This window comes from Pocillopora damicornis, chromosome 14, assembly GCF_964200805.1.
Source record: "Pocillopora damicornis chromosome 14, jaPocDami1.2, whole genome shotgun sequence".
Lineage (NCBI taxonomy): Eukaryota > Metazoa > Cnidaria > Anthozoa > Scleractinia > Pocilloporidae > Pocillopora > Pocillopora damicornis.
Window position 1 is genome coordinate 8,727,799 of NC_142683.1, and position 24,702 is coordinate 8,752,500.

The window sequence follows — 24,702 nt, forward strand, 5'->3', positions numbered from 1 at the left end:
TCCTTTTCCATAAACTTTGAGGATAAAAACCTTGAACACCTTCAATTCGAAACTGTCTTCAGAATCCTCTCAATGCGCTGACTGATTCTATGGCCACAAACAAGGTGGACCAATATGATGCTTTGGACCATTTTAATTAGTTAGAACAATTTTAACCCGTTGGACCATTTTATCAAATTAGACTAGACCATGTCTACCATCAGTCAGGCCAGTTTCTTTAGTTTGGCATTTTGATCAGTTGGATAACTATTACCAGTTGGATCCTTCCAGGAAACAGTGAAAACTGATAGAAGGAGAGTTAAAATAAGATGGTTAGAAACGTGGTGCGTAGGGCGGGTCTGGAAACTTTTGTAAGTCTGCTTTCTCTGGCAACAGGGCTGCGATTGATTCCTTATTGTTTGTAGTGTTCTTAGTCTTAGTGTTCAAGAATCTTTTTTTATTGAATTCTTGACTTTACAAGTTTGACTCTAAATGCGTAATTACACGAGTTAAAACTACAGGTATAACTTTATCTATGACTTAAATAAGTGAATTGGATCCTAAATTATAAAACTGGGAACGTATTCTAATACGAAACAAGAACCCGAATTCCTCTGAACGCTTTTCCTCAAATGTGCGAAAGCCCTGACCACGCAGTTGATGAGAATATCTTTAAGTAATTTGAAAAATTGAGATAGTGGGGTAGTCCGATTTTGTAACAACTGGCCATCAATAATGAGGAAAACGTCGTCGACCAACCCGGAGAGAAATCGAGAGAGGCTTTCCGCCATTCTTTGTGTCCTCAATAACCGTATGATGTAATGCTCTCATCTTAACGTCAAGTCTATGCCCCACCATTTACAGCTTCATTCAAAGTAATGATGCAAAAGAAAAAGGAAATGTTACCTAGCTAAATTAGCAAAGAAATGATAAAATGAACAAGTTTCGTGGACAATACCTATGAGTGGGTTGAAATGGAAGACGACACATAAAATAGAAAAGAACAGAAAACGTGTTAAGGTGTTGATGGAAATATTTGCTGCGCTTTTTAGGTGTCATCAAACAATGCCTCTTTTCCATTTCTAACGGCTATGACGATAGCAAGTTGAATAAATTTTTGATTTATGACTTTATCACAGCAATGAATCATCAGCCTTTCTCATTTTGTATCTGGAAAATAGCAGCCTGTGAAGCGAAAAGAATAAAAATTAGTAACTATGAACTTAACATCAATAGGCGACAAAAATAACCACATGCAAACCAGCATTTGTAGTTCAGAAGAGATCCCAGTAACGTTGGAAAACATAGCAAACTTGTTTGACTTTGACGAAGTGAGATGTTTGGAATTTTCTGGGACCTGGGGCCAGGATTTCAGGAGTTCTCCAGTTCCGTTCTCTTGGTCGCTCTTGACTCTTTTGGCGTATTATCAATCCTCAAATAGAGGCCTTACATATCTTCTGGCTAAATAATGTTTTTTAGGTAGTGTATACGGGTATTTTTTGATACGAGAGAAAATTTACTTTCTTTGTACAATCAGAAGTATGTATGTTTCTAGCATAATCTGTTGTTTTCAAGATTTCTCTATTGATTTTAAACATTTTTGCACTTTTTCTCATTATATTCATTCGTAGTATACGTGTTAATATTCGAAGGACAGTCGAGACGTTGTAATTTACTGATCTTTTTTCACAGGAGAAGTTCTTACTGTCGTGGTACCATGATGGACTAGAGTATTTTTTACACCAGTTTAACTGCACAAACACATCAAACAACTACTACATAAAATCGGGGAAAAGATAATTTTTTGGGGGGTCCAATTTTGTAGCGAAATGTTGTGCTGGTCAGGCGTGAACTGTACCTTAAGCGTGGTAAACATGTGTCCCTGCTCGCCAACATGGACATGACTGTCTACCATATCATCGATAAACTGAATTTCTGAACCAAGATGGGGTATTCTATGTAATAAACAACAAGGGCAATCAGATCTACTTTGGGCTTAAAGATAGGAAAGTTATAAATGCCTTACAAAAGCCAGAGTGAGTCATCAGGTGTATCTCCCGAGGCTCGTAATGTGCACAGTTTTTAAATGCGTTATTAACATAGTGGTCATTTCTACTTCATAATCTCAACTTTATTTTCTTAGCTACTTTAAACATCATCGAAAGATGGTTATTGACGAATAAAAACTCACTACAACGACCACAAAATCATACAGACATAAAGGTAAAATAATGTGAGCAAACAATTCCGTTCAATCAATCAACTAGAACTGAAACAATGTACCTTGCTCGGATGACCACGAACTGAAACACTGGAAACAAGTCATCTAAAGAGACCAGTTTCTTCTCTCCCTGCCAAAATGAGTTAACCTCCTTCCCAAGAGACAAACACAAAGTTACCAGTTATGTTGTACTGTTCAATCATTAACATGATCGTCGATCTCGACAGAAGTTCAACTTACCTGATTAATCTGCTCAAACGTTGACTTTAACACTCCAAGCTTCTCCATCGGGCTAAATTTTGTGCTGTAATGAAAAAATACGTGAATGGTTAGAGAAGGGTCCCAATGATAAGAAGGCATTACAACAACACGCTTGGTTGCAAGTAGTTCGAATGTTAAACTCAAATTTAGAATTACCGGTAAAATATCGCCATAACTCCGCTTCAACTATAACAATTAAGTCCACTTATAAAAACAGCGGGGCATGAAACTGAAGAAACCATCAATTCAACAAAACAACAAACTCAAGACGAAGGCTTGAATTTTAATAAAAAATTCACGAAGGTTTCGTCATAGTTAATTCACAAGAAACTTCTCCCTCCGGTCTAAATATAGGACTCGCTTTAAGAGGTCGTTTAGGAAAACTAAGATCAGACGCAATAAAGAAAATCCACCATTTAGTCTCAAACTTATTGATAGCATACTTTTAGCTTTCTATCAAACAAAATTTAATAATAGAGATAGCTTAAGGGTATGTTTCATGTCGTCCAAACAAGAAGTCCGGCTTAGCTGGGTAGACAAGTCTTCTCATCATCTTACATTAAACAAGACATTTATAACAAAAAACAAAATGGAAAGTACCTAATCTGCCGAAGGGACTCCACAGCACTGACGTAATGCTCTGCTTCTCTCCTTTCCAGTTTAACCTAAAATTGTCACAAATAGTTAAGGTTACATGAAATCCTTCTATATTAAGATAAAGGTAACAACTTTGTCTTAATTATGACTTGGACTACACAGGATCCTTGTAGCTCTCCAACAGCCTAAAGAACAAGGGATATTTTAGTGAACAAACAGAACATTATGGAAAAACTAAAGCAAGCGAATAGCAGAACGCAAAGTTAATGTTTTGGCCCTCAGTGATACCTAATTTGCAGCATTCAACGAGTTTTCCAGAGCGAGCGTATACTTCTGTTTTCACATTCACACCGAGGCAAACTGTGTCATTGTAACTTTACCTCGTCTGAACGACTTCCCACATCTTGTTCTTTAGTAAGCCAAAACTGCCTGAAGAATGTAACGATATTTATTACGATCACGGCGGCATCACGGCATTATTTACAACAGACCTGCTCACAGCTACAACGAACAGCTATTAACTTAAATCACAAATTAGTATAACGGAACCATTTGTTCTAATTGTGTAATTTTGTAATAACTAAGGAGTAACAAAACATAACCACAATCAGAATCATCCATTTTGTAAAACAGCTATCAACTTATTTAACAGAGTTATCATGTTTGTGGGGAATCTCACCTTTTCATGCCTACATAAGTCATTAGTGCCCAGTCTGAGCGCTTGTTTAGCAGCTGGATTTGTTCCCAGTATGCACTGTCTGCTCGTTCATTATCCAAGGCGTACAAGGTGAACAGTGGGGGATAGAGCCTGGGGAAGAGCAGGGGGTGTAGCAGAACGCTGCTTGTGGCAGCCTCTTCTGTACCGTGATTGGATACACCCGACAGTGTGGCAGTATCTAGGTGCACATATTCTTCATTGGGAAGTTCGGGAAATAGAAGACTGAAAAAAAGAAAACAAAGAAAAAATAAAGAAGAAGAAAAAGACTAGAAAAATAAGAAAAGTATATGAAAAATATAGAAAAAGACATTTTGCATCATGTATTGTTTAGGCAGGAGTAAAATCCTGTCAGTCAAATGTTATCTTACCATATAATGTTGTATACCCTGATGACAAAAGATTTCACTTCTGCCACAGCGTGAGGTAACAGTCTTCTATGAGTACCCATACCAATGTAGCTTGCTCGAAACACATCAATTAGTCCATTTACAAGTTGTCCTACTGGATGCTGCTTAGTGTTCATCGCCTGCAAAAACACAAAGTAATTTAACCCGTCTGAACTTGTTTAATTACTGATTAAATGACATTGTGACTAATATTTTTTTACTCAAATTAGTGATAGAGAGAACCAGTAGTAAAAGTTTATGTTCATTATTTCATCTCTTGCAGTGCAACAACGGTTACGGGGGTCACTAACAAAAACAGACAAATTCGATTATAATAACCTAAACATAGAATGTTAAGAGTGTATTACCTAAAGTGATCTTCTTTTACACATTTAGATTATTTTGCTGTGTCAAAATTCAAACTGTGAAATTTAATGAGCAAGTGCTGCATTCAAGATAGCAATTTGCTAACAGATTTAATGCTTGACACCAAAGCTATTGGGAATTACGACCATTTCGAGGAACTCTGTACTTAGTCATCCTTATATAGGGGGCGTAAGTTCGTCAATACACTTATACGTGTTATCATCATTACCATTATCCTTATCATCAAATTACCATCCATATTATTTTTACTATTGTTATTATTGTACGACTCTTTTTCATCTCTTAATTTTATTTAGTTGATCATTTAGAGAATTGGAGAGGAATGCATTTTCTGGATTGACAATAATGCGATGAACTTGTGTCAAGGTTTGAAAATGAGTTGAAGGCTCATTACTCTTGTGCCTGTACAAACAGCTAATAAAAACTGCTCTTACCTTTGATAGATACGAGTGCAACTTTTCCAAATCTCCTGTGACTCTAGCAGTTTGTTCCATTTCACTGTTGTTTTGCAATAGCTCTAGAATGATTTCTTTCTCACTCTGCGTCAGTTTTGAGTCCAACTTACTTCTCAATGTAACTGATATGGACTTCCAAACGACCGACAGGTCAGCATCTTGATCACCATTACATCCCAGGGCTTTACGGCACTGAGAAAATAACGACATCCACTTCTTCTGAGGGGGGATCAGGCATTGGTTGTATGTAACTGAACGTCTGAAGATTTAAAAAAATGACCCTCAAAATTTTATTTGAGTAAATCGATTTGCTTTCTAGATATCAAAGAAACCAAGAATTTCTCAAAACTCAAAAACTTAATATCTTCACCGTGCAGGTGAAGATAATTAATTCAAACGAAAGGATAATGATGTCGCCATTGTAACTGTTACATCAAAATGGCATTTCCCTTAAAAAGGGCCCTCTTACTTCATAAAAATTACTTAACATGAATTCAACTACGCCAGAGAAAGTATTATTGTATAAAGAACTTGCTAAATGACACGGTCATAGCTGAGACATTATGAGTATAGGGGCATCCCCTTAAAATGGTTCGCTCCCCGTTACTTCCTACTCGTCAAAGTGGACTGGTCAAGCGAAAAATAAAAGGGAACAGCAAAGAAAGAAGTCTCAGAGAGAGCGGGAGTTCAGCCTGGATGTGCGCGTTCCTTTTCCAGTTGTCTTCTTCACCCAAACGCTTCCGATAAGATACAGAGTAGAAAATTAGTATTCGGAAATATTCTAATTTTGCCAAATACTGGGATGGTCAGCCTCATTCGAATTGGGTGGCCTTGCGTACCCTGAAACCCAATTGTAAGATTACGGGCAAATTAATGCTAAGTCGAAGCCTTGGGCAGCAGTATCCCACTCATATCATTCATTAATAATGATTTTAATTTTTATGATAATACTGAAAAATATTTGGATAATAGTTGTTCTTTAAAGAGACCTTGTTGTCTTGTTTGCTGATCCTCCTGCTTCTAGTTTGTGAAATGTGCCATTTATTCGTATTCCATCTCCCCACGGGCCAGTAAAGGTACCCTCTATATAATCCCCATTTGGCATTGTAAGGACTCCCTTGAGAGGAAACAATGCCAATCACTGAAAATGATCTACTTTGAAACAACAAATAGCCTACTTCCACTCTTCAATATGTTTCCAAGGCCGTATGGTTTTGAAAAGTAGGAGGCGACCATCGTTTTTTTTTTTTTTTGGCTTATCGTTTTCTCACCAGGTATTTAGAATATTATCTGTGAATATGGGAAGTTACAGCATAAAGTACATGATATAACTGGTTCTGATGAATACAAACGTAAAATGAGGAGAATTTATTCGATAGCTAGTTATCCCATAAACAGTGCAAACGCGATCTTAACAAAGCACGAGGAAAAGATGACTGGAAACTGGACAAGTCACATTTTCGGTTTTCGTGAATCCTGACAAACTCAAAATAAGGAGAAGGCCGGGCCAATATCCGACCATCTTGACTAAACAAGTTCGATATCAACTCCAATAAGTAACAGGTTGAATTTAAGTCAAAAGTTTATAGTAAACAAAATCTAGAGATTCAAGACTTACTGGAACGTTCAAACACCAGAATCTCACCTCCGAGTAACATTGTGTTGCAATGCTACATACGTGTTAAACCACATCGTTTCATCTCAATTTGCTGACAATGAACAACTTAGTTCGCTTCAGGTCATAAAATCCTACCTTTCCAGACAACAAACAATCGCCTATGAATTCTCCTTCAAATTTTGTGTCATCATCACACAGTAGAAGACCATTACCCTAAATCAAGAAACATATTAAGAAATGTTTTAATATTGAAGCTTAATCAATATCACTGCAGAGAACAGAATCACAAACGACAATAAATAACACAAAGTTTTTATAATATGCAGCTAACTTAAAGTACATACAATTAGTTTGTTCTGTGAAAAGTTTCCTTGGTTGTAGATGCCATCAAGTGTTACAAGCACTCCAGGGCCTGTACGAAAGTCTGCCTCCCACATGCCAAGGTACTTCTCTCCTCTACAAAATTAACAGAAAGTAAATAATAACCATAAAAGAGAAAATAAATGAATACAAATGTTAGAAATAAATTTAATTTCTTGCAGAAACACTTGATTGGGCTTCACTATATGTGTTATAGAGTAGAATTGATAAATTTCTAAACATCATAGCACAAAGATTAACAAATTGTTTTCAACTGCTTCAATCTCGGTGAATGACAAATTTCCGTTTCGGGATAACGGACAAAATTCAATTTCGCTGCAAAAACCCACAGACTGTCTATTTTCTCAAAGCCCTTCCCTAAACTTCTCTACAGCTCCAATTTTGCTCGTGAATAGGCTCTAAGTAGCGCTGTGATATGAGCGGAGAAGCCAAAGCCTTTCCAGCCTGTGAGCAATGTGAGCACACAACAGATCCACAATTACACGCTCACTCCCCTCACTTGCTGAAATCTAGCTTGCTCTAGAGCATCAATGCTTCTTTGGACACACTAACACAGCAGAGATTTCAAGATTAGTGAAAAAAGTGAAATCAACATGTCGTCCTTTGTGGGAGCTCTTTTTTTTTTCTTTGAAGAAATTAGTTCACCATGCTGATTGAAGCATGAAAAAAAATTTTTAATGCCTTTTTTCTATGCTGGGAAGACATCTGTAGGTGTATCATTTCGTATGGCGAATTTTCCACGAAAATAGAGTTTGCCTCCATATTACCGATTGCTCAGTTCTTACAATAAGCAGGTAGTTTGTGACATTAGGCCACTTTCTGTGGCTTTCTGTGCACATTCAGTGGTTCCACACAAAATATTTTGGCTGTTTTGTATACATGTGTGTAGTTAATTGTTTATTTTCAACTTATTCAATATGTTATTTGAAAGTAGAATTTAGAAACATTACCTTAAAACATTATCCAAAACTCCATACCCAGATCGTTTGTCACGAAGCCATTCCCCAATGTAAAGTGTTGCTCCCGCTGAAGACAAAGTGCCAGACTTCATGCTTCCATGGCCAGAACGTTGGTTGTCAAACAAGTCACCAACATAAACATCGCCATTAGAATAGCTGCAACACACAGGTGTGAACGTGAACGTTTTAGCAAACTATATACATATACATACTTGCATGTACATGTATTCATACACAGGCTTCTGCTGCAGCCCTCCAAGTCATTTATGGTTCTTTACCTTTAATTTAATTGAAGTGAATGGTAATGGTTTCATGATCTGTGCACTACTGTTAGTGTACTTCAAATGATGAATGAAGAACCCAAGTGTTTAAATAGACATTAAGCCAAATGCAAAAAAAAACAAACCAAAAAAAAGTCAAAGAGTAATTCTGAGTATTTTAAATACAATTGAGCCTGAATGTTGTTGATATTGATAACTTTACATTCACTACCACAACATTAACAATTGAAAGTTTAGGAAAGTCCTCCCATGGCATTTTTAAGACATTGTGCACTTTTGTAATTAGACCCTCAAAACTGGAACTATTTATGAGGCCAGTCAGCCTCATCAATTGTCATTTTGATAGGTCTGAGCAAAAGTCACAGCCAATGGCTTTGAGAAGTAATAGTATCAGGAATCTGTTATAGTTCTTATTAACAAACTTCAATTCTTTAAGTACCAATCTCACAGGTTTGATAAGGTGCTTGTTTACTCTTTTTGCTTCATAATGTTGAGTTCTCATGAATTTCACTTTTTTAAAATTTTTTAGCTTGTTTCAATGCAAGACTTTTTTTAAATGTCTGGTATTGGAATTAATTAAAAGTTAAAGGGTATGTTGCAATTTAGAGCTATAGATCAGTGTGTGAGTATGCTCTTTTAGGAGCAATGTCTCATTGCACACATGCTTTTTCACATGCATGCCACATGTCATCCAAGCCTTTTCACACACACACAAGTTATAACTCTTTGTTTGGCTCATTAAATATGCACATATTTAAGTAATTTCTCATCCCATTCATGCTTAGTCAAGACAAGTATGCCCTGCCATCACTTTATTGAATGTTATACAAAAAATAAAAACAATAGCTGTGGCATACTATGGTTGATACAGAGGTACATTGATATACGATAAGTTAAGTAAACTCAAAAGTTTTACCTCACTTTACCATAACCAGCCATCTTTCCATTTTCCCACTGACCCTCATACTTTTCTTTACCATGATTATCAACATTGGGTGGGAAGATCATGACCCCTTCTCTGTGACATAATTAAAAAAAGAAATGATGCTTAATCATTTGCCTTTAATAGAGAGGCAGTCATTCACAATTTCCAGTTGTGTGATAACAATCATTGTAAAGACAATATTCACATAACAATACAGAATCACACTGCAATGTGAGTAGTCTCAGCAGTATTCATGGTAACAATGTTGGTTCATTGTGCTTGCCAGCTAATAAATATATTCAGTGTGCACCAATGAAAAACATAGGCTATTAGTGCATTTTGGCTTGCCATCATCAATGTATTTCAATCTTCATTATTACTTCAACGAGGAGATGCTGATCCCTTCATATTTCTGTGCTGTTACTGACTGCCTTTTGTGCATTTTGATTGTAAGCATCCATGTTTTAGGAAATTCACTTTTAATGTTATTTGGATGAGGTGATATGTGGATGGATTCTTAATCCTATGAGTCTACATCAATACACTTCACCTGGATCCAAATGAGTAATATTGTCCTTTTTCATTAGGTTGAGTGTGTTTTGTCACGAGGTGCTTGGCTTGGTCAGATAATACTATCTTTTATAAACTAGGATGATGCCAAACCATTGACCAAAATATCAAGAAAGGAAATGTTTTTGTTGAACATGCTGAAAACTTTAAGATATTGAAATATATAAAAAAAGAAATCAAGGAGAGAAAGTACTCAGAAAGTACAGTAAATTATTTCTTCATTAATTTTGAAGAAATAAGGACATAGATTAACAAGTGGGTTGCAGAAGATTATCAAAAGAATGATCTTCATTTGTGATGTTTGTATCTACACCCCATAAAATCATAGCCTGCAGGGACACTTTACATTTCACTTACCCGTGCTGCAGGCCATGTTTAAATTCTCCAGTGTATTGCCGACCATCAGGCCAGTGCATTTCACCACTGAGAAAAAAAGAGTTCATCATACTTAATAAAGTAAACATAACTCCTCTTATTGTGTCAACACCAGAAATAGTCAATCAAAATGATTGTCGAAACCCCTTATTTAAAGGATAAAAGGAGATTGTAGGATCAGACTTGCCATTTGATCTGCCTGATTGGAAAAAGCTTGTAGCTGGTCAGACAGGTCGAATTGTTTTCTCCAGCAGCTAGTGAAAATCCGGAGGCAAATATTTTCTAACCAATCAGATTTCACAACCAGTCAAAATAAATGAATCATCAAAAAGTTTCAAGTTAATTTGAAACCTCAAGTTCCCTTCAGTTAAGCTTTCTAAATCAATACAGAATGCAATAGCTTTTCTGAAAATAATAGACTAAAATTAAAATATTCATTGTCAAGGAAAGTCAAGAGATGAAACTGAAAATGATTTCTTGATTTGTAATAGATAATGACATCAATAAAAGTAATTACAGGGAGCTCTTTACAACAATTAACACTTACTGGCCATGAGGCTTTCCCTGTAACCACATGCCATGATAACTTGCTCCACGCAAAACAGAATCATGCCCATAGGAATATGAAGCTTCTCGAGCTGCAGCTGGTGCAAGGCTTCCAGTCTTGACATTGACAGAGTCACCTCCAAGTCTGTATTACAACAGGATAGACCAGTAAGATCATTTAAAAATCAGAGGCTTTTTTTTTAACTTCTCTTCACCAACTGTGTCAAGAGAGAGATCATGTTTTCTCTCTGAGCACAGATATACTTGCAAACACACTTGAATATGTAAGTTCATGCTATCATGGTACTGGGAATTCATAGCTTGCTAAAACATATCCTTGTGTAGCAGTCAAGTATTTGGATCACATGAACCATTAATTGCATAACTATGTCAAAGTTTAACATAAAACTATAATAAAATTATTGTAGAATGGGAATTGTTAACATCAATAATGCTGAGAATCATGTACCAAATTTTTGGAACAACACTCAACTAACAGCATGACAACTGATGCACCCTGCACTTACCTATATGTTGTGGTTCTTGAAATGACAGCAGCCACTGCTTGATTAATAGTCAATAACCAGTCTGCCTAGAACACAAACATAAAGAAAAGCAGTTGATGGATGTGCCAAATCAAATTGGCAAATCATTCTTGTGGCAACCACAAATAGTCTTTGATGGGTTGACATTCTTTTTTCCCGTTTCTGAATTAGTGCCTTTTTCCAACAATGTTTTTAGTCCAAGATATCAGTAAAATACATGAGTTTTCTCTTTTAACCTTTTTTTACAGGTAGTAAGGTGCTGTACTTATTTAATGTTACATACTCTACAACCAGTGACTGTCATGATTTATTATGCTCTAATCAATTTCAATATCCCAAGAGAACTCACTTGTTGAAAACTAGGATGGAAAAATGAAAGTAAGTGCTAGTGTTATGGGGGGGAATTGGGAAAAAGTAATATGAATGCCTTGACAATTTAGAATATTTAGGCTCTTCAGAAAGTGATATCTCAGTTTTACACTGGAAGCTATTAATTTTTCCCTAATTTGAACAAGAGAGACAAGGATTGTCCTCTTTTAGAAAAGAGACAAAGGAGCTGAGAATATTACAAATGATTTGCCTTACAGAGGGTAAATGAGCAAAGACTTTTCTCCACACGTAATTCTACACTGTACAGTGAGGAAATCCCTGAAAACTAAAACCACTAACTGGGCATGCTTCTGTCTTAAATACAACATCATTTTGAATTTTCTCTGGAATTACTTTCATTACCCACAGCAATAAAATAAAGCGTAACAGAAATACTAGCACTGTGTGTCACTGAGTTCTTTTTTAAGTTAATGGTAAATTATATGGTATATGAATTTATGAGATAAATCAAAATGCAGTTGTGTTTTATCATAGGATATTAAAATAATCAAAATTATCAAAAGATGATTGGATTTGACAGCAACAGGATGAATGGTATATGCTCAATTCAAAAACACTGACACACAAAGAGCATGATCCATGAATGATGAGAACCAATGGCTTTATGGGGAATGTTTGAGCAGACATACAAGTACTCAGTGATTCACTTAGCTTCCATTGTTCATTAAATGCTCATGCATGTTTGTAACCAGAGAGCCATAAGGTCTCATTGCTTATTGTGGATGCATTAAGTGTCAATGTTTTTGCACTCAAGTGTAAAGTTGACTGAGAAAAACTTTGACACTTAAAGACGCATTTACAATGGAAGATGAGACCCCACATTTCTTAGGGTACACACTGACACATTAGCTATCATTAGCACATAGTGAATGATGAAAGCTATGCATGCTTTCTTGGAAAAAAAGAACTATCATCACAAAAGTTTTTCATGAATAGAGGCAAAAGTAAATCACTGATTACATAGTTGCACTAGCATTTCCTGTAAAGCAGTTGGGTCCGAGTGTTCCACGATCATAATTTTTATGGTCAAGGTGTTTGTAATTGTGTGTATATACAACCTGTAACATTTGATTAATCCTTTGCTAATCATTACCTTGTCAACTGTTGACGGAGCACAGACAAGTAAAACTTCTTCTGGTGTTGTGATTTTAATTGAATTCCTGAAGCATAAATATACATTCAATGACTGAATGAGTACTAGGTTAACCTGGCCACTACTTGTCATGCTCCATCAGTAAGCTGCTGAACAATGATGCATGCATTATTATAACCATAGTGAAGTTCTCAGTTCTTTCAATTCACCTTTAAGACCAACAACTGAGGATCAGTTAATTAAATCAAACCATTTGGTTACTACTAATAAAACTGAATTCATCATAACAAATATAATTAATATGCAATCACTGTATTTTTCATAATGATGTAATACAATATTTACATGACTTGTACATGAATCTTAAAACCAGGGTAATTAAAATTCAACTTTAACCCCAATAACTCAGAACCCTGTTTGCCCAAATCATTTTTATTTCTCTTTGGAGTTTGAGTTAGCTGGACTCTATTGCATTTCATAGATAAATAAAAGTAAAGTTATGCTTGTCCTACAGAAAGATTTTCCTTGTCATGGCTATGGGACCAAGAAATAAATTGGCTTGTTCTGATGCATGTTGTTGCTGACTTCTGGGTTCAAATGAAACACAAATTTAGTATACTGTTAGGATCAGCAAAATGTCAAAAGTGTAAATTGCCAGTGAATAGAACAAGAAATAAGGTAATTTTTGAGCTTGTTGGTGACATAAAAACAAATGTAACTATGATTACTTCCAAAAATTGAAATCTTAACCCTTTAACTCCCAGAAGTGATTAACATGTAACTTCTCCCCAGAATATCCATATATCATCCAGCAAAAAGGTAATGAGAATACCAAAACTTATAAGGTTGAAGTTGTCATCTTGATCTAACACCAAATTCTTGTAACTAATTTACAAGGAAATGTTTAGCAGCTAGAGAGGAGAATTAACAATCAGATCCTGGGAGTTAAAGGGTTAACAGGAAAATATAATCAATTATATGTTCATTAAATGATATCAACTCACAAGACTCCTTCTGTGTCATCCACCCCTTCAGCCCAAACAGTAGTCAGAGGAAAGGCTTGGAAGCTTTTTGCAGACTTGAAAGGTAATAATACCATTGATTAATTGATTCAAACAGGTTTTAAAAAGATGTCAAACTGAAAACATGGTCCAACAGTTGAAAATGGTCTAACCAGATGATTAAATCCCTCCTACTAGATAAACTGGTCTAACTGGCAGAAATGATCTAGTGAATATCCAACTGATTAAAAAAATCTAACAAGTTAAAATGGTTAAACTAAAAACATGGTGGGTTACAATGGTCTATATATGTAAAATGGTCCAAATAATTAACATGATGAAACTAGAAAAATGCTCCAACTACTAGAAATGGTTTAAGCCATTAAAAAGATCTAACAAGATAAAATGTTCCAACTGATTAAAATGGACTAACTAGAAAAATAATCCAACTGCATGGTTAAAATTAAAATCCTTTGAACTGATTTTACTAATAAAATTAAATGGTCCAACAGCTTCAATTGGTCTAACTAGATAAAATTGTTGAACTGCCTAAAGTGGTTTAGCTCTAGATAAAACAGTTCAACTTATCAAAATTGGTCAACCAGTTTAAATTGTCTAACTTGATAAATATTCCAACTATTTAATACACCCTAACTGGAGAAAATGGTTGAACCGGTTAAGATGAAAATGACTACACTCTAAGTACTATAATAACAACAATGGTCATAATAATGACAATGGTCTGAAAACAAAAAATGGTCCAACTTGTAATAAATGGCCTAATTAGAGAAAATTGTCCAACTGATTAAATTGGTGAAACATGAAAATCAGAACAAACTGGTAAAGATGGTCTAGCTGGAGAAAATAGTCTAACTAGTTCTAGTTTAAGTTATCAAACTAGTAAAGGCAGTACTGAAGGCTTATTTGGTGAATTTTGACCATTTTGGGAATAAAATATCTCATGACTGACATGTTGCAATGACTTGAAATTTTCACATATGATTAGTGATTCTACAACTAATCTGAGAAAAAAAACTTTTGTTTATATCAGTGCCATGAAATTTGGGAAATCCATTTAATTAAGGAGTGTGCCCAAAAGGTCATTTTTGAGAAAAAACTCTCTAAATCCCAGCCAATTTACAGTAACTTGAAAAGGTTTGGCACATACACATAGATAACAGTAATAAATATTTTCAGCACAGTCTGCCAAATAATGTTATCCTCAAAAGATGAAGAAAAATTACGGTTCAGATCAAATACCTTCTCATTCAGTCAATTTGTGGCGGACTGTGGCAAACTGCACTATAAATTTTCCTTATTGTATTTAGTCTTGGTTTGCCTAGTTTCAGATCAAAAGATTAAATCTTCCCCTTCTGTTGCAGTGGCATGAACTGATGTACCTGCAATAATTTATTTGCAAAAGTGACAAAATCTTTGTCATAATTCATCAGAGAAGCCATATTTACTTTCATTCCTTTAATTGCCATCTTGTGTAAGCCAGTGAATTATGGCTGTAGTAATAAAATGCAATGGGTTATTCAATTCACAACACCAATTAGAACATGAGACTGTAAAAATTTGCATAGCAGCAACACTTATCCTGTGATATTAAGCTTTCTCTTAAAGAAATTGACATTGCTTGGTTGGGAATTGAAAAGAAAGAAAGAGTGCCATCAGGAGCCTAAAAAATTTGACATGGTATGGGCTTGGTGTAGCCATTTGGTGTAGCAACTTTAAATCTATTAACCATGACATGAAAAAATGGAATACATGATTATTTGGTCACTTATGGTTGCAATGCATCCTGAAAATTTGAAACATCATTAAAAATGTTTAGAATAAAATGGTGAACAAAAACATACTTCTGTTTTTGTTGCTTACAAAGTATATTTGGTTAAAATGGTCAACCTAGGTCAATGAAGTTCAACTGCCTAAAAATTTCCTAACTAAAGAAAATGGTCCAACTCTTAAACATAGTCTAACTAGATAAAATGGTCCAACTTGCTAAAATGATCCAATTGGTTATGGTAGGATAACAAGATGAAATGATCCAACTGCTTAAAATGGTCTAACCATTGACAATGGAAATTCTGGATAAAATGGTCATAACAGCGAAAAAAGTCTAGCAACATAAAAATGATCCAACTGCTTAAAATGGTTGCAACCAGTTACAATGGTTGCAATGGTTAAAACTGTCTAACTAGAGGAAATCATCTAGCTGGTTAAAGTGATCCAACCAGTTAAAATGGTCAAAGCAGTTAAATATCTTCCCACCAGTTAAAATGGTTTAACTGGAGAAAATGGTCCAACTCCTTAAAATGTTCTAGTGAGGTAGCATGCTTCAACCACAAAAAATGGTCTAACTAGATAAAATGGTCCTGACCAATTATTCCAAGTGGGGTAACTAGAAATTGTCCATCCACTTGAAATGGTCTAACCAGAGAGAATGATTCCACTGCATAAAATGGTATAACTAGATATAGTGGTCCAACTGGTTAAAAAAGTCTCATTAGATAAAATGGTCCAAGTGGTAGAAATAGACTAGTAAGGTCCCACTGTCCAAATTAAACAATCAAACTGGTTAAAATTATCCAAGGTCTACCTACATATAAACACCCACTTGTGTATAGTGTGAGCAGTGTTCTTTGTTTTCCCTCAAGTCTTGGAAAAAACAAAAAAACTGTCTCTCCCTGGACCAGGGAATTAGTGTTAAATAAGATTGTATCCTGAATGGTCAAAAAAATTTAACACCTTCTTGGAACATGATTCCAAAGTGAAATTTTTTTCATTCCTGTATTATTCAAGATTTCTCAATACTTGTAGCTATAAAGTTCTGGCACACTCATTGCTCAAGGGTCTTTGCCAGTAAATGTTTCATATGTTATAAGCTTAATTGTACATGCATTTTGATTGGTTCTTAGTTATGATCTATTGGAGGACAGATGCATAGATGATCTTACCATTAATAACATTTTCCTTTTTTAGATTCCATGCTGTTGTGGGTCAGTACAGTAATGGATCACAAAGACATCAAAACGTGGTAAGAACACCAGTGACACACTAGGCTGTGCTAAGTGTGCCACTTGTTTGTTCTTATCACATTTGACCTCATCTGTGATCTACAACTGAACAGACACTCAGCAACATGGAATCTTTTGTTGAATAGGCGATGGAAAATTGTGGTTTAAGGGTATTTGTTAAATTTCGGTTAGTTGCACAAAAGCTATAAAAAATATCTTGTGTCTTCTTGAACTAAATAAGAAGTGTAAAAAAAAAGCAATTAAAACTGTCAGTAATGAATAAGCATACAAAAGTTAACATACCTGGTAGTGGACAAAAAAGTCATCAAATAAAACAAAGAGGGGTGTTGAAAATCTTGAGCCCTTAGATGGAAAAAGACTGTGAATATTGCTACTCCTTAGTAGCCGTCTGCGTGGATGCTTGAAGATCTCCTGCAGTGAGAAAGATAAACATTCTGTACATCACATGTGTCAAATAGGACAAATAAACATAAGTTCTAGTTGGGAAGAGACTGGGCCATTTACAAAGTTTTCATTCTATAAATTTCAACTCAATCTTCTTTTCACACATCAGTGTTTTCTGTTTTCCACTGCTGCTATAATTTTTGTTATTAAAATGACCCCACAACATCTAGAGCCTTGGCTAGGCTCCTGCATCTATCTAGTTTGTACTAACTAAGGGTTTTCTCTGTCATTTCCATCTACCCAGCAGGTGTTTACTTCACTACTCCTAAAATCAACATACAATGTTCTAGAAGTTTTTGCAAGACAACCTTTATGCCTGTACATATCAAGAAAAGCAAGTATTCTGTAAAATTAATAACTCACTGCAACTTTGGCTGGGCACTCAACCCAGAACTTGAATGTACGTTCAGCTTCTGCTTGCCTGTTTTCATCTTCAGTGATAAGCTGTTCCCATCGTTTAGCCTCTTCTTCCATTCTTGCACAGTTCACTATGTTCTCGTGTTTCTAGAAAAATTAAAATAACAATGACAAAAAGTGGAAACTTGTAAAACAAAGAAAAGTTAACTGATAGAGAGGGACCCAATTTTGTGATGCATGACCCACATACTCATCCAGATCAAAGAAATACCTAATGGAAACAAAAAATATTGAAAAGCAACCTGAAACCATGAAGTGCAATTTAAATTATAAAATTGTAAACAGTTTACTTTCTAATGAAAATAATAGACTCAAACAGGTCTCTCTATCAGAAAGAAATTAAGACTCAAAATAACTTTCAGAAGACTTTGTTAATTTTTGTGCACTGTTCTGAGTGTTTGCCTTTTGGCAGAGGTGAGCAAGGTGTTTCTAATCTAGGTATTATTGTATAAACATTAGGTGGAGCTGCTTCAGTCTGTACAATTCAGTTCATTATAAATGTACTTAACCCCACCACTAACTCTAATGTAAGTACAAAATGAAAAAGGTCTGACTCAGTGAAATTGCAGTTGTCATATCCCTTCTGGAGCCAACTTGACCCTAAAAACAAATTTCCAATTTCCTTTTTTTCACAATTACCATAACAAATTTACCTGAGAAAGTTTTAGTGTGTTCTGAAATTTTCCCACAATTAGTTGGTAGTGCTGCATCTTCATCAATGGAAATTGCATCACACATTGGAAAGCATTGTCATAACCCACAAATTCCTACAATTTGTTCCAAAAATTATGTATTGATTAATATTGTGCACCTGTGTATTGCTTATTTAAGGTGGATTTTCTAACATAGACTCCACAACACATTTAAATAATAATTAACAAAACCACTCAAAACAAATTATTTAGAACAAATGTCTTAGAGTACCTTAATATTATCAAATCACTACATGTAAGTACAAGGAACATTAAAGGAAGATTTATCATCATTTTTCTTTGGTATCAATCTCTATTAGTTATTACTTAATCTCACACTGCACTTCACAGCTTGTGCATGTTATGTTGCATTACCTGAGCAGCATCATCCATGATATCATGTAGCACAGTTTTGCTCTGAGATGAGATATCACTGCAAAAGAAGATTATGACGGGCATTGTAAAAGTAACAAAGTCTGGGGTTTGATTCCTCATGGAGAAACTAAGAATTTTTGTCTGTCTCATGGTCACCACAATACAGGTAGCATGTTTCTTAAGAGCAGTGATCAGTTATCCAATTCAAAATTACATAAATTTTGGATTATGATCTTCACCACCCACATGCCACCAGGGAGTTGATTCACATGCATCAGCGTGTCATGATGTCATACCTTGTTACACTTGAAACTGCTGAGAAAACACCAAATGCTGCTCCATTACTAAAGGATTCTGAATACCTGTAAAAATGACCAGCAGCATAAATGATTGAACACAAAGGCAAAAAAAACATGTACCTTACGTTCAGAATCTAAACATCTTGAAATACAAGAATCTTAAATTGCCTGGAGATAATTCGGAATTTGAATGAAACCAATCCAAAGCAAAAGAAAAAAACGTTACTTGAATTGATACATCACTCAAAAGGTATGGAAAGAATAAGGAAAATACTTTTATCTTCCTGTAAAGCTTGAATGTTTTTTTTGTGTAATAAACACACTAGCTTTTTAAGCAAATGAAGATCATCGCAGTATATACTCAACTTAAGCAGTTGAGAAATAAGGCCTGAAAAAAATTCAGGCCTGAACGGGAATCGAACCCATGACCTCTGCGATACCGGTGCAGCGCTCTAACCAACTGACCTATCAAGCCAACTGGGAGCTGGTCAATTGTCAGTTTGTTATATACCCGTAGATGGAGAAGGTGTGATAAGAATACATGAAAGTCATATATTTGTACTGCGGAAAATACATTTTAAGCAAATGAAGATCATCGCAGTATATACTCAACTTAAGCAGTTGAGAAATAAGGCCTGAAAAAAATTCAATTTTTTTCAGGCCTTATTTCTCAACTGCTTAAGTTGAGTATATACTGCGATGATCTTCATTTGCTTAAAATGTATTTTCCGCAGTACAAATATATGACTTTCATGTATTCTTATCACAAACACACTAGCCTCTATAAATTCACATTAAAATTGTACAATTCACAATAAATGAGTCACAGTGAATTCTGTGCACTTGACATTTAAGAAGCCTCTTGAACTCAACAGATGTATCAACACATGTGAAGAATTTTCTCAAAAGAGTTTGTAGTCACTTTTGGAGGAGTGCTGGCAGAAACTACCAACAGAGGATATCAAGTCCTTTGGGGCAACACTTTACAAGCAGCTAAACATATTTATTCCATGATTTCAAAAGTAGTAAAGGTAACAGTCCTGGCCAAAATGTTCACGAAACTTAAAGGAAAATAGCAAGTCATCTTATGCCCACTATTCCAAAGAAGTTTGGTGTTAAACCTTTCAGGTATGACTATCGTGCAAGATTAACAGACTTGCAAACCAGTTATCAAGCTTTTGGATAGACAAAAAGTTGCCACTTTACATGAAGTATTTTCTAATTGAAACCTTTAAAATCAGAGGTAATAATCAATTTGTGCTGTGACAACATATTGAAACAAAAGGTAACTCTTTGTCATTATTGCATTTAAAACCAATATGATTATAAATAACCACAACTTTTCTTCAAAATCAAACAGGCTAACTTTGGCCAATTTACTTGCAAACTCTTATTTATTTGTTAAAATGTACATTAACTTTGAACTGAATATACTGCAAGAGCTGGCTTGGGAAAAAAGTATTCTTCCAAATGACATGTACTACGACTGTTTGTAAAAGATACAAGGGAATGAAACGTTTCATTAGCAGCTATTCATACCTCTCAAATGCTTGTAAAAAATCATCAGACCAGCACAGATTGAATAGATCTTGAAAGTCCTTCATCGATACCACAAGCTGAGTAACAGATGTCAAACTTGTGGAAACACATTTCAGGATGATGTAAAAAGCCTGTATTATGGAAGATAGAACCTGTCCAACCTCTTCTAAGGCCAAGCATGACCATACCTCTGAAAAATTGGAATTTAAATACCAACATTATTGTCTATGTAAATTTTTGTAGTGTTATTGTTAGTTTCAATGCAAGTTGATTTTCTTCTCCCAAACATTCATTTCGTTCCTTGCAAGTTAAGCATAGGGGTATTTTGTATGATAGTTGCAGGATCCCATCTACATCACTTATAGGAACAACAGAAATTTGAAGTTACTGATTGATTACCTGATTGAAGGAATGGTGTTAAAACAGCTTGCCAAATAAGAGCCAGCTGGTAATAAAATAGTCGCTCTTCACTAGCAAGGTCACTCATTATCTCAAACATTCCACTCTTATCACTGCAAATTCAGGTTATAATTGTTAGTAATAAATAAGTGTAATTATCCCTACAAATATCAAGTAGGTGCAGTTGTTTGTTCAGGATACATTTTGTGAGTTGCCATCTCATTAAAGTGTTACAAAAGATAGTAATAATTCATTCAATTTTCCTCTTATCTGCAACATTAAGGGAAAACAAAGTTATAAATGCATTACTTAAAATTAAAAGTTAAAACGATTCTTAGTTTGTAATAATAGGACCCAAAAACATCTCTAAACTTTGTTTGTTTGATTTTTCTTTGTTCAAAATATAGATAACTTGGCAACCAGAAGAGAGGGGTTTCTGGTGTCCAGATAACACTTTAGAGTCAAAATTTCAGTCATTCTGGTAGTATCGTGTTCTATGAGTAAATCAAAAGATGATCTTGGCTACTCTTCATTTAAATCTCTAGGCAGTTTAGGAAATTACTATGCTTTTATAATATGAATACTATCATACATGTACCTGCCAGCAAGACATACACAGCGTTCTGTGTCAGCACTGACACTTCTCAGCTGCCCCACCTAAAAGAAGAGTTTAAAAACCATTCACTTCAGAGTCACTGGTTTATGTTAAGTCCAGGTTATATATTTATTTCAACCAGGGTCAATTTAGATTAAAAGCTTATAATAAGAATTCAGTACAAAACAACAATTACCCCCTTGGTACTTTTAACCTTACCATGCCTCTCCCTCATCAAGAGCATCCTATACGAGCTTGCTTAACGCCTTATCACTCATGTGCCTCAATTTATGTTGTTTTACCATGTACTAACCAAAGTTTCAATTCTAATCCTCAGGCTTCTTGCTTTACCTCCATATCTCCCCTTGACCACAAAAACAATTGTGACATCACCCATTTTCCTTCTGAGTACATAGTACTAGTCTAGAACTAATACTAGACTAGTAATAATAGTACTTCTTTATCATAGACTCCCCATCATAACCACAACTCTTTGGGCCACCTTAGTAAGCTGTATCATTACCTAACTTTACTTCACCTGACAGTGTGGTTTTAGAACAATTTCCTCTTAAGATGTTACATGAACTCCAAATATGGTTGCCACCCATGTTGGTCCCCTGATACCAACTTTCTCTTTTTTTTTTTCAAAGTGCACATGTAGCACAAATTGTTCTTTTCTGAAGAGACCTAATAGGAGGATTTAAATGACTAATGAAATGCAAACAATATGTTGAGCAGTTGATAATCAATTATCATGCGCTTAGCTGTTTAAGAGTTAAATACTGAATATTTTTGTCATTACATACACCAAATGAAGCAGGGATTTGAAAAATCACCAACAAACACATGCATGGAAGCCCATTCAATTAGCAACAGAGTTTTACACAAAACTCAATCAATAACCAAATTACTGCAGGAAGAAAATGAATGAGCTATTTGTCTCATGCATGATGGTTAAAAGTTTAGAGCTCAGAATAATCAAAAGCTTGCAAAGGCAGCTCCCCTGCATGCTAGCATTCTCATTAGCAAATCACTTATCTACTATTAGTATATTCTAAAATAATAGTCATTATTCTATATACACACTGACAGTCTCTTAAATGAGGACACACAAATGACTATTCAAAAGCAAGTAAACCATTATTTAGGACAGCTTTTAATTTCTGTGCGCCTTCCCAAATTGCATGCTTATGATTGACCTTCAAGGTAAGTGCTTATTGGTTGTTGTAGCCAAACTTACAAACCTTTCTGAACATTGTAAGTCTGACAATTTCCACCCTACTGTGCTGGAGGGAACGTTCTTTTGTGTCATCAAATGACTGTGATTGTGATAACATCCCTTTTTCTGTTGTTGCATGGGCTGTTGTGGAACCATCCTCACTGACTAAACAAGGCATGGATGTGCTCTCTCTTATGTTATTCATTGTTGCTGCCACACTTGGCATTGCACTATGATAAAAATAAAAATTTTTAAAAGTAAACATTTTCTTAATTAGCCAAGTACCTTTTCTTATTCTGTCAGTTGCCATAATACAATGATTTAACCCTTTAACTCCCAGATCAAATTTGTAATTCTCCTCACCCTCAACCATACAATTCTTGTAATGTTAGTTCAGAGAATTTAGTATTGGATCAACTAGTTATTCCCAAATTGGTATTTTTCTTTATTCTCATTCCTTATCCAGGATGTGAAATTAATTTTTTTTTCTGACAGCCGCTTGGCTCTTAAATTCTTCTAAGTGGTAGCCAAATTAAAAAAAAGTTGGTCACCATTTTCAAAGACAAACAAAATCTTTTTTTCCACCATCATCGTTCTAAAAATTAAGTTAGGGATAACTTGATAACTTGCTACAAAGTGGACACCAGGATGGATGATATGCAACGTTCAAGCTCACCTAAATCCAAGATAGCATCTAGTTATTGATCAAGATGCATGTGCTGCGTTTTGGAAACAAACTTAATGAGGAGGATTACCGCAGATTTATCTTTGCAAACCTTTTTAACTCTCTGTATCTCTAGGTAAGGTTATGATGCAACATTCTAGTCACCAATTTGGCGACTAATTTTCAGGATTTGGTCGCCAAAGTGAAAAATTTAGTCGCATTGGTGCCTGTGCTAGGTGCAATTTCATGCCCTGTTATCTGGTTGATATTGTATTGATATTGTTAGGAGAATTTTTTGTCTTGGTCACTCAGGGAGTTAAAGGTTAAAGGTCTATAGTAAAGTTATCAAAAAGAAAATTAAATTAATGAAATAAATAGTTTGCTAATAGTCCTGAAAAGGACCATTGTCTATCATAGTGTCTGATGTTTCAACAACCTGTCATCCACAAAATCAAGGCTGTTGAAACATCAGTCAGTTCTACTGGCAATAGTCCTTCTAGGAGGCTACTCTTACCTGGATGATCTGACTATACAATCAAACCACAATTTCTTTCAGTAACGAGATGGAGTACACTGTACTTATGGCCTGTTGTACCTTAACCTGACAGTTACAGCAGTTTTGTGGGTTTGTGAGCCACAAAAGTGGTATTAAGGGCTTAAAAGACCAGAGCCCAGTTGTATAAAAGGCCGATAACCCTATCCAATGGATAAATTTCTATCCCGTGGATAAGTGATAGCAAAACATATGGTGTTATTCACCAGATAGAGTTTTATCCAGTGGATAGCATTATCCAATCTTCGAACAACCAGGGCCAGACATTGGGTATTTATCAGACAAAAATTTGACAGAGAGCCTGATATCTTGTTTGATCATTTTGCCAGAGTTTAGTATAAACATATATATATATATATATATATATATATATATATATATACATTTTTTACATTTGAACTGATAAAATAGGTTCATGGCACAGAAAAACCCAATTTGAACTGACCACATGATAGGCACCTGTCTGTTTATTACTTCAAGGTTTGGGTTTAGACTGTTTAAGTAAAGAGTATCTACAACAGTCCAATTTTGTAATGACTCTCCAAATACTTACACACATATTTATACACTGAATTAACAAATATTGTCATACCAAAACTAATTTCCTTCAACAATAAAAGATAAGCATACATGTATATGAATGCTGTTCATGTTGTAGTCCAGTGCTATTCTCTGTTTGGAATTTTTTTTTGGTTGCATAAGTTTGATCTCAATTATCCTTAATAATTTCTATTTGTATTGGAAAACAAAAATGAGTATAAGACAGAAAATTAAAAA

General features: G+C 35.1%; 1 protein-coding gene across 1 annotated transcript in view; it reads right to left on the reverse strand.

Annotated features, from left to right (window-relative positions):
- Positions 1-421: 421 nt before the first annotated feature.
- LOC113675738 (alsin) overlaps positions 422-24,702 on the reverse strand; it is a 28,717-nt gene continuing 4,436 nt past the window's right edge. Inside the window, exons 5-32 of the mRNA XM_027192329.2 lie at positions 22,734-22,938; positions 21,493-21,551; positions 20,895-21,007; positions 20,496-20,685; positions 18,954-19,019; positions 18,658-18,715; positions 18,244-18,357; positions 17,537-17,677; positions 17,012-17,140; positions 13,692-13,765; positions 12,688-12,754; positions 11,187-11,251; positions 10,661-10,804; positions 10,096-10,161; positions 9,160-9,261; positions 7,954-8,118; positions 6,967-7,078; positions 6,758-6,835; positions 5,994-6,121; positions 4,984-5,263; positions 4,145-4,302; positions 3,738-3,998; positions 3,439-3,487; positions 3,062-3,126; positions 2,441-2,504; positions 2,263-2,351; positions 1,838-1,934; positions 422-1,164 (exon numbers count right to left, since the gene is read on the reverse strand). Of these exons, the coding sequence (XP_027048130.2) occupies positions 1,129-1,164; positions 1,838-1,934; positions 2,263-2,351; positions 2,441-2,504; positions 3,062-3,126; positions 3,439-3,487; positions 3,738-3,998; positions 4,145-4,302; positions 4,984-5,263; positions 5,994-6,121; positions 6,758-6,835; positions 6,967-7,078; positions 7,954-8,118; positions 9,160-9,261; positions 10,096-10,161; positions 10,661-10,804; positions 11,187-11,251; positions 12,688-12,754; positions 13,692-13,765; positions 17,012-17,140; positions 17,537-17,677; positions 18,244-18,357; positions 18,658-18,715; positions 18,954-19,019; positions 20,496-20,685; positions 20,895-21,007; positions 21,493-21,551; positions 22,734-22,938 (3,175 nt within the window). The 3' untranslated portion in view covers positions 422-1,128. The remainder of the gene's footprint in view (positions 1,165-1,837; positions 1,935-2,262; positions 2,352-2,440; positions 2,505-3,061; positions 3,127-3,438; positions 3,488-3,737; positions 3,999-4,144; positions 4,303-4,983; positions 5,264-5,993; positions 6,122-6,757; positions 6,836-6,966; positions 7,079-7,953; positions 8,119-9,159; positions 9,262-10,095; positions 10,162-10,660; positions 10,805-11,186; positions 11,252-12,687; positions 12,755-13,691; positions 13,766-17,011; positions 17,141-17,536; positions 17,678-18,243; positions 18,358-18,657; positions 18,716-18,953; positions 19,020-20,495; positions 20,686-20,894; positions 21,008-21,492; positions 21,552-22,733; positions 22,939-24,702) is intronic.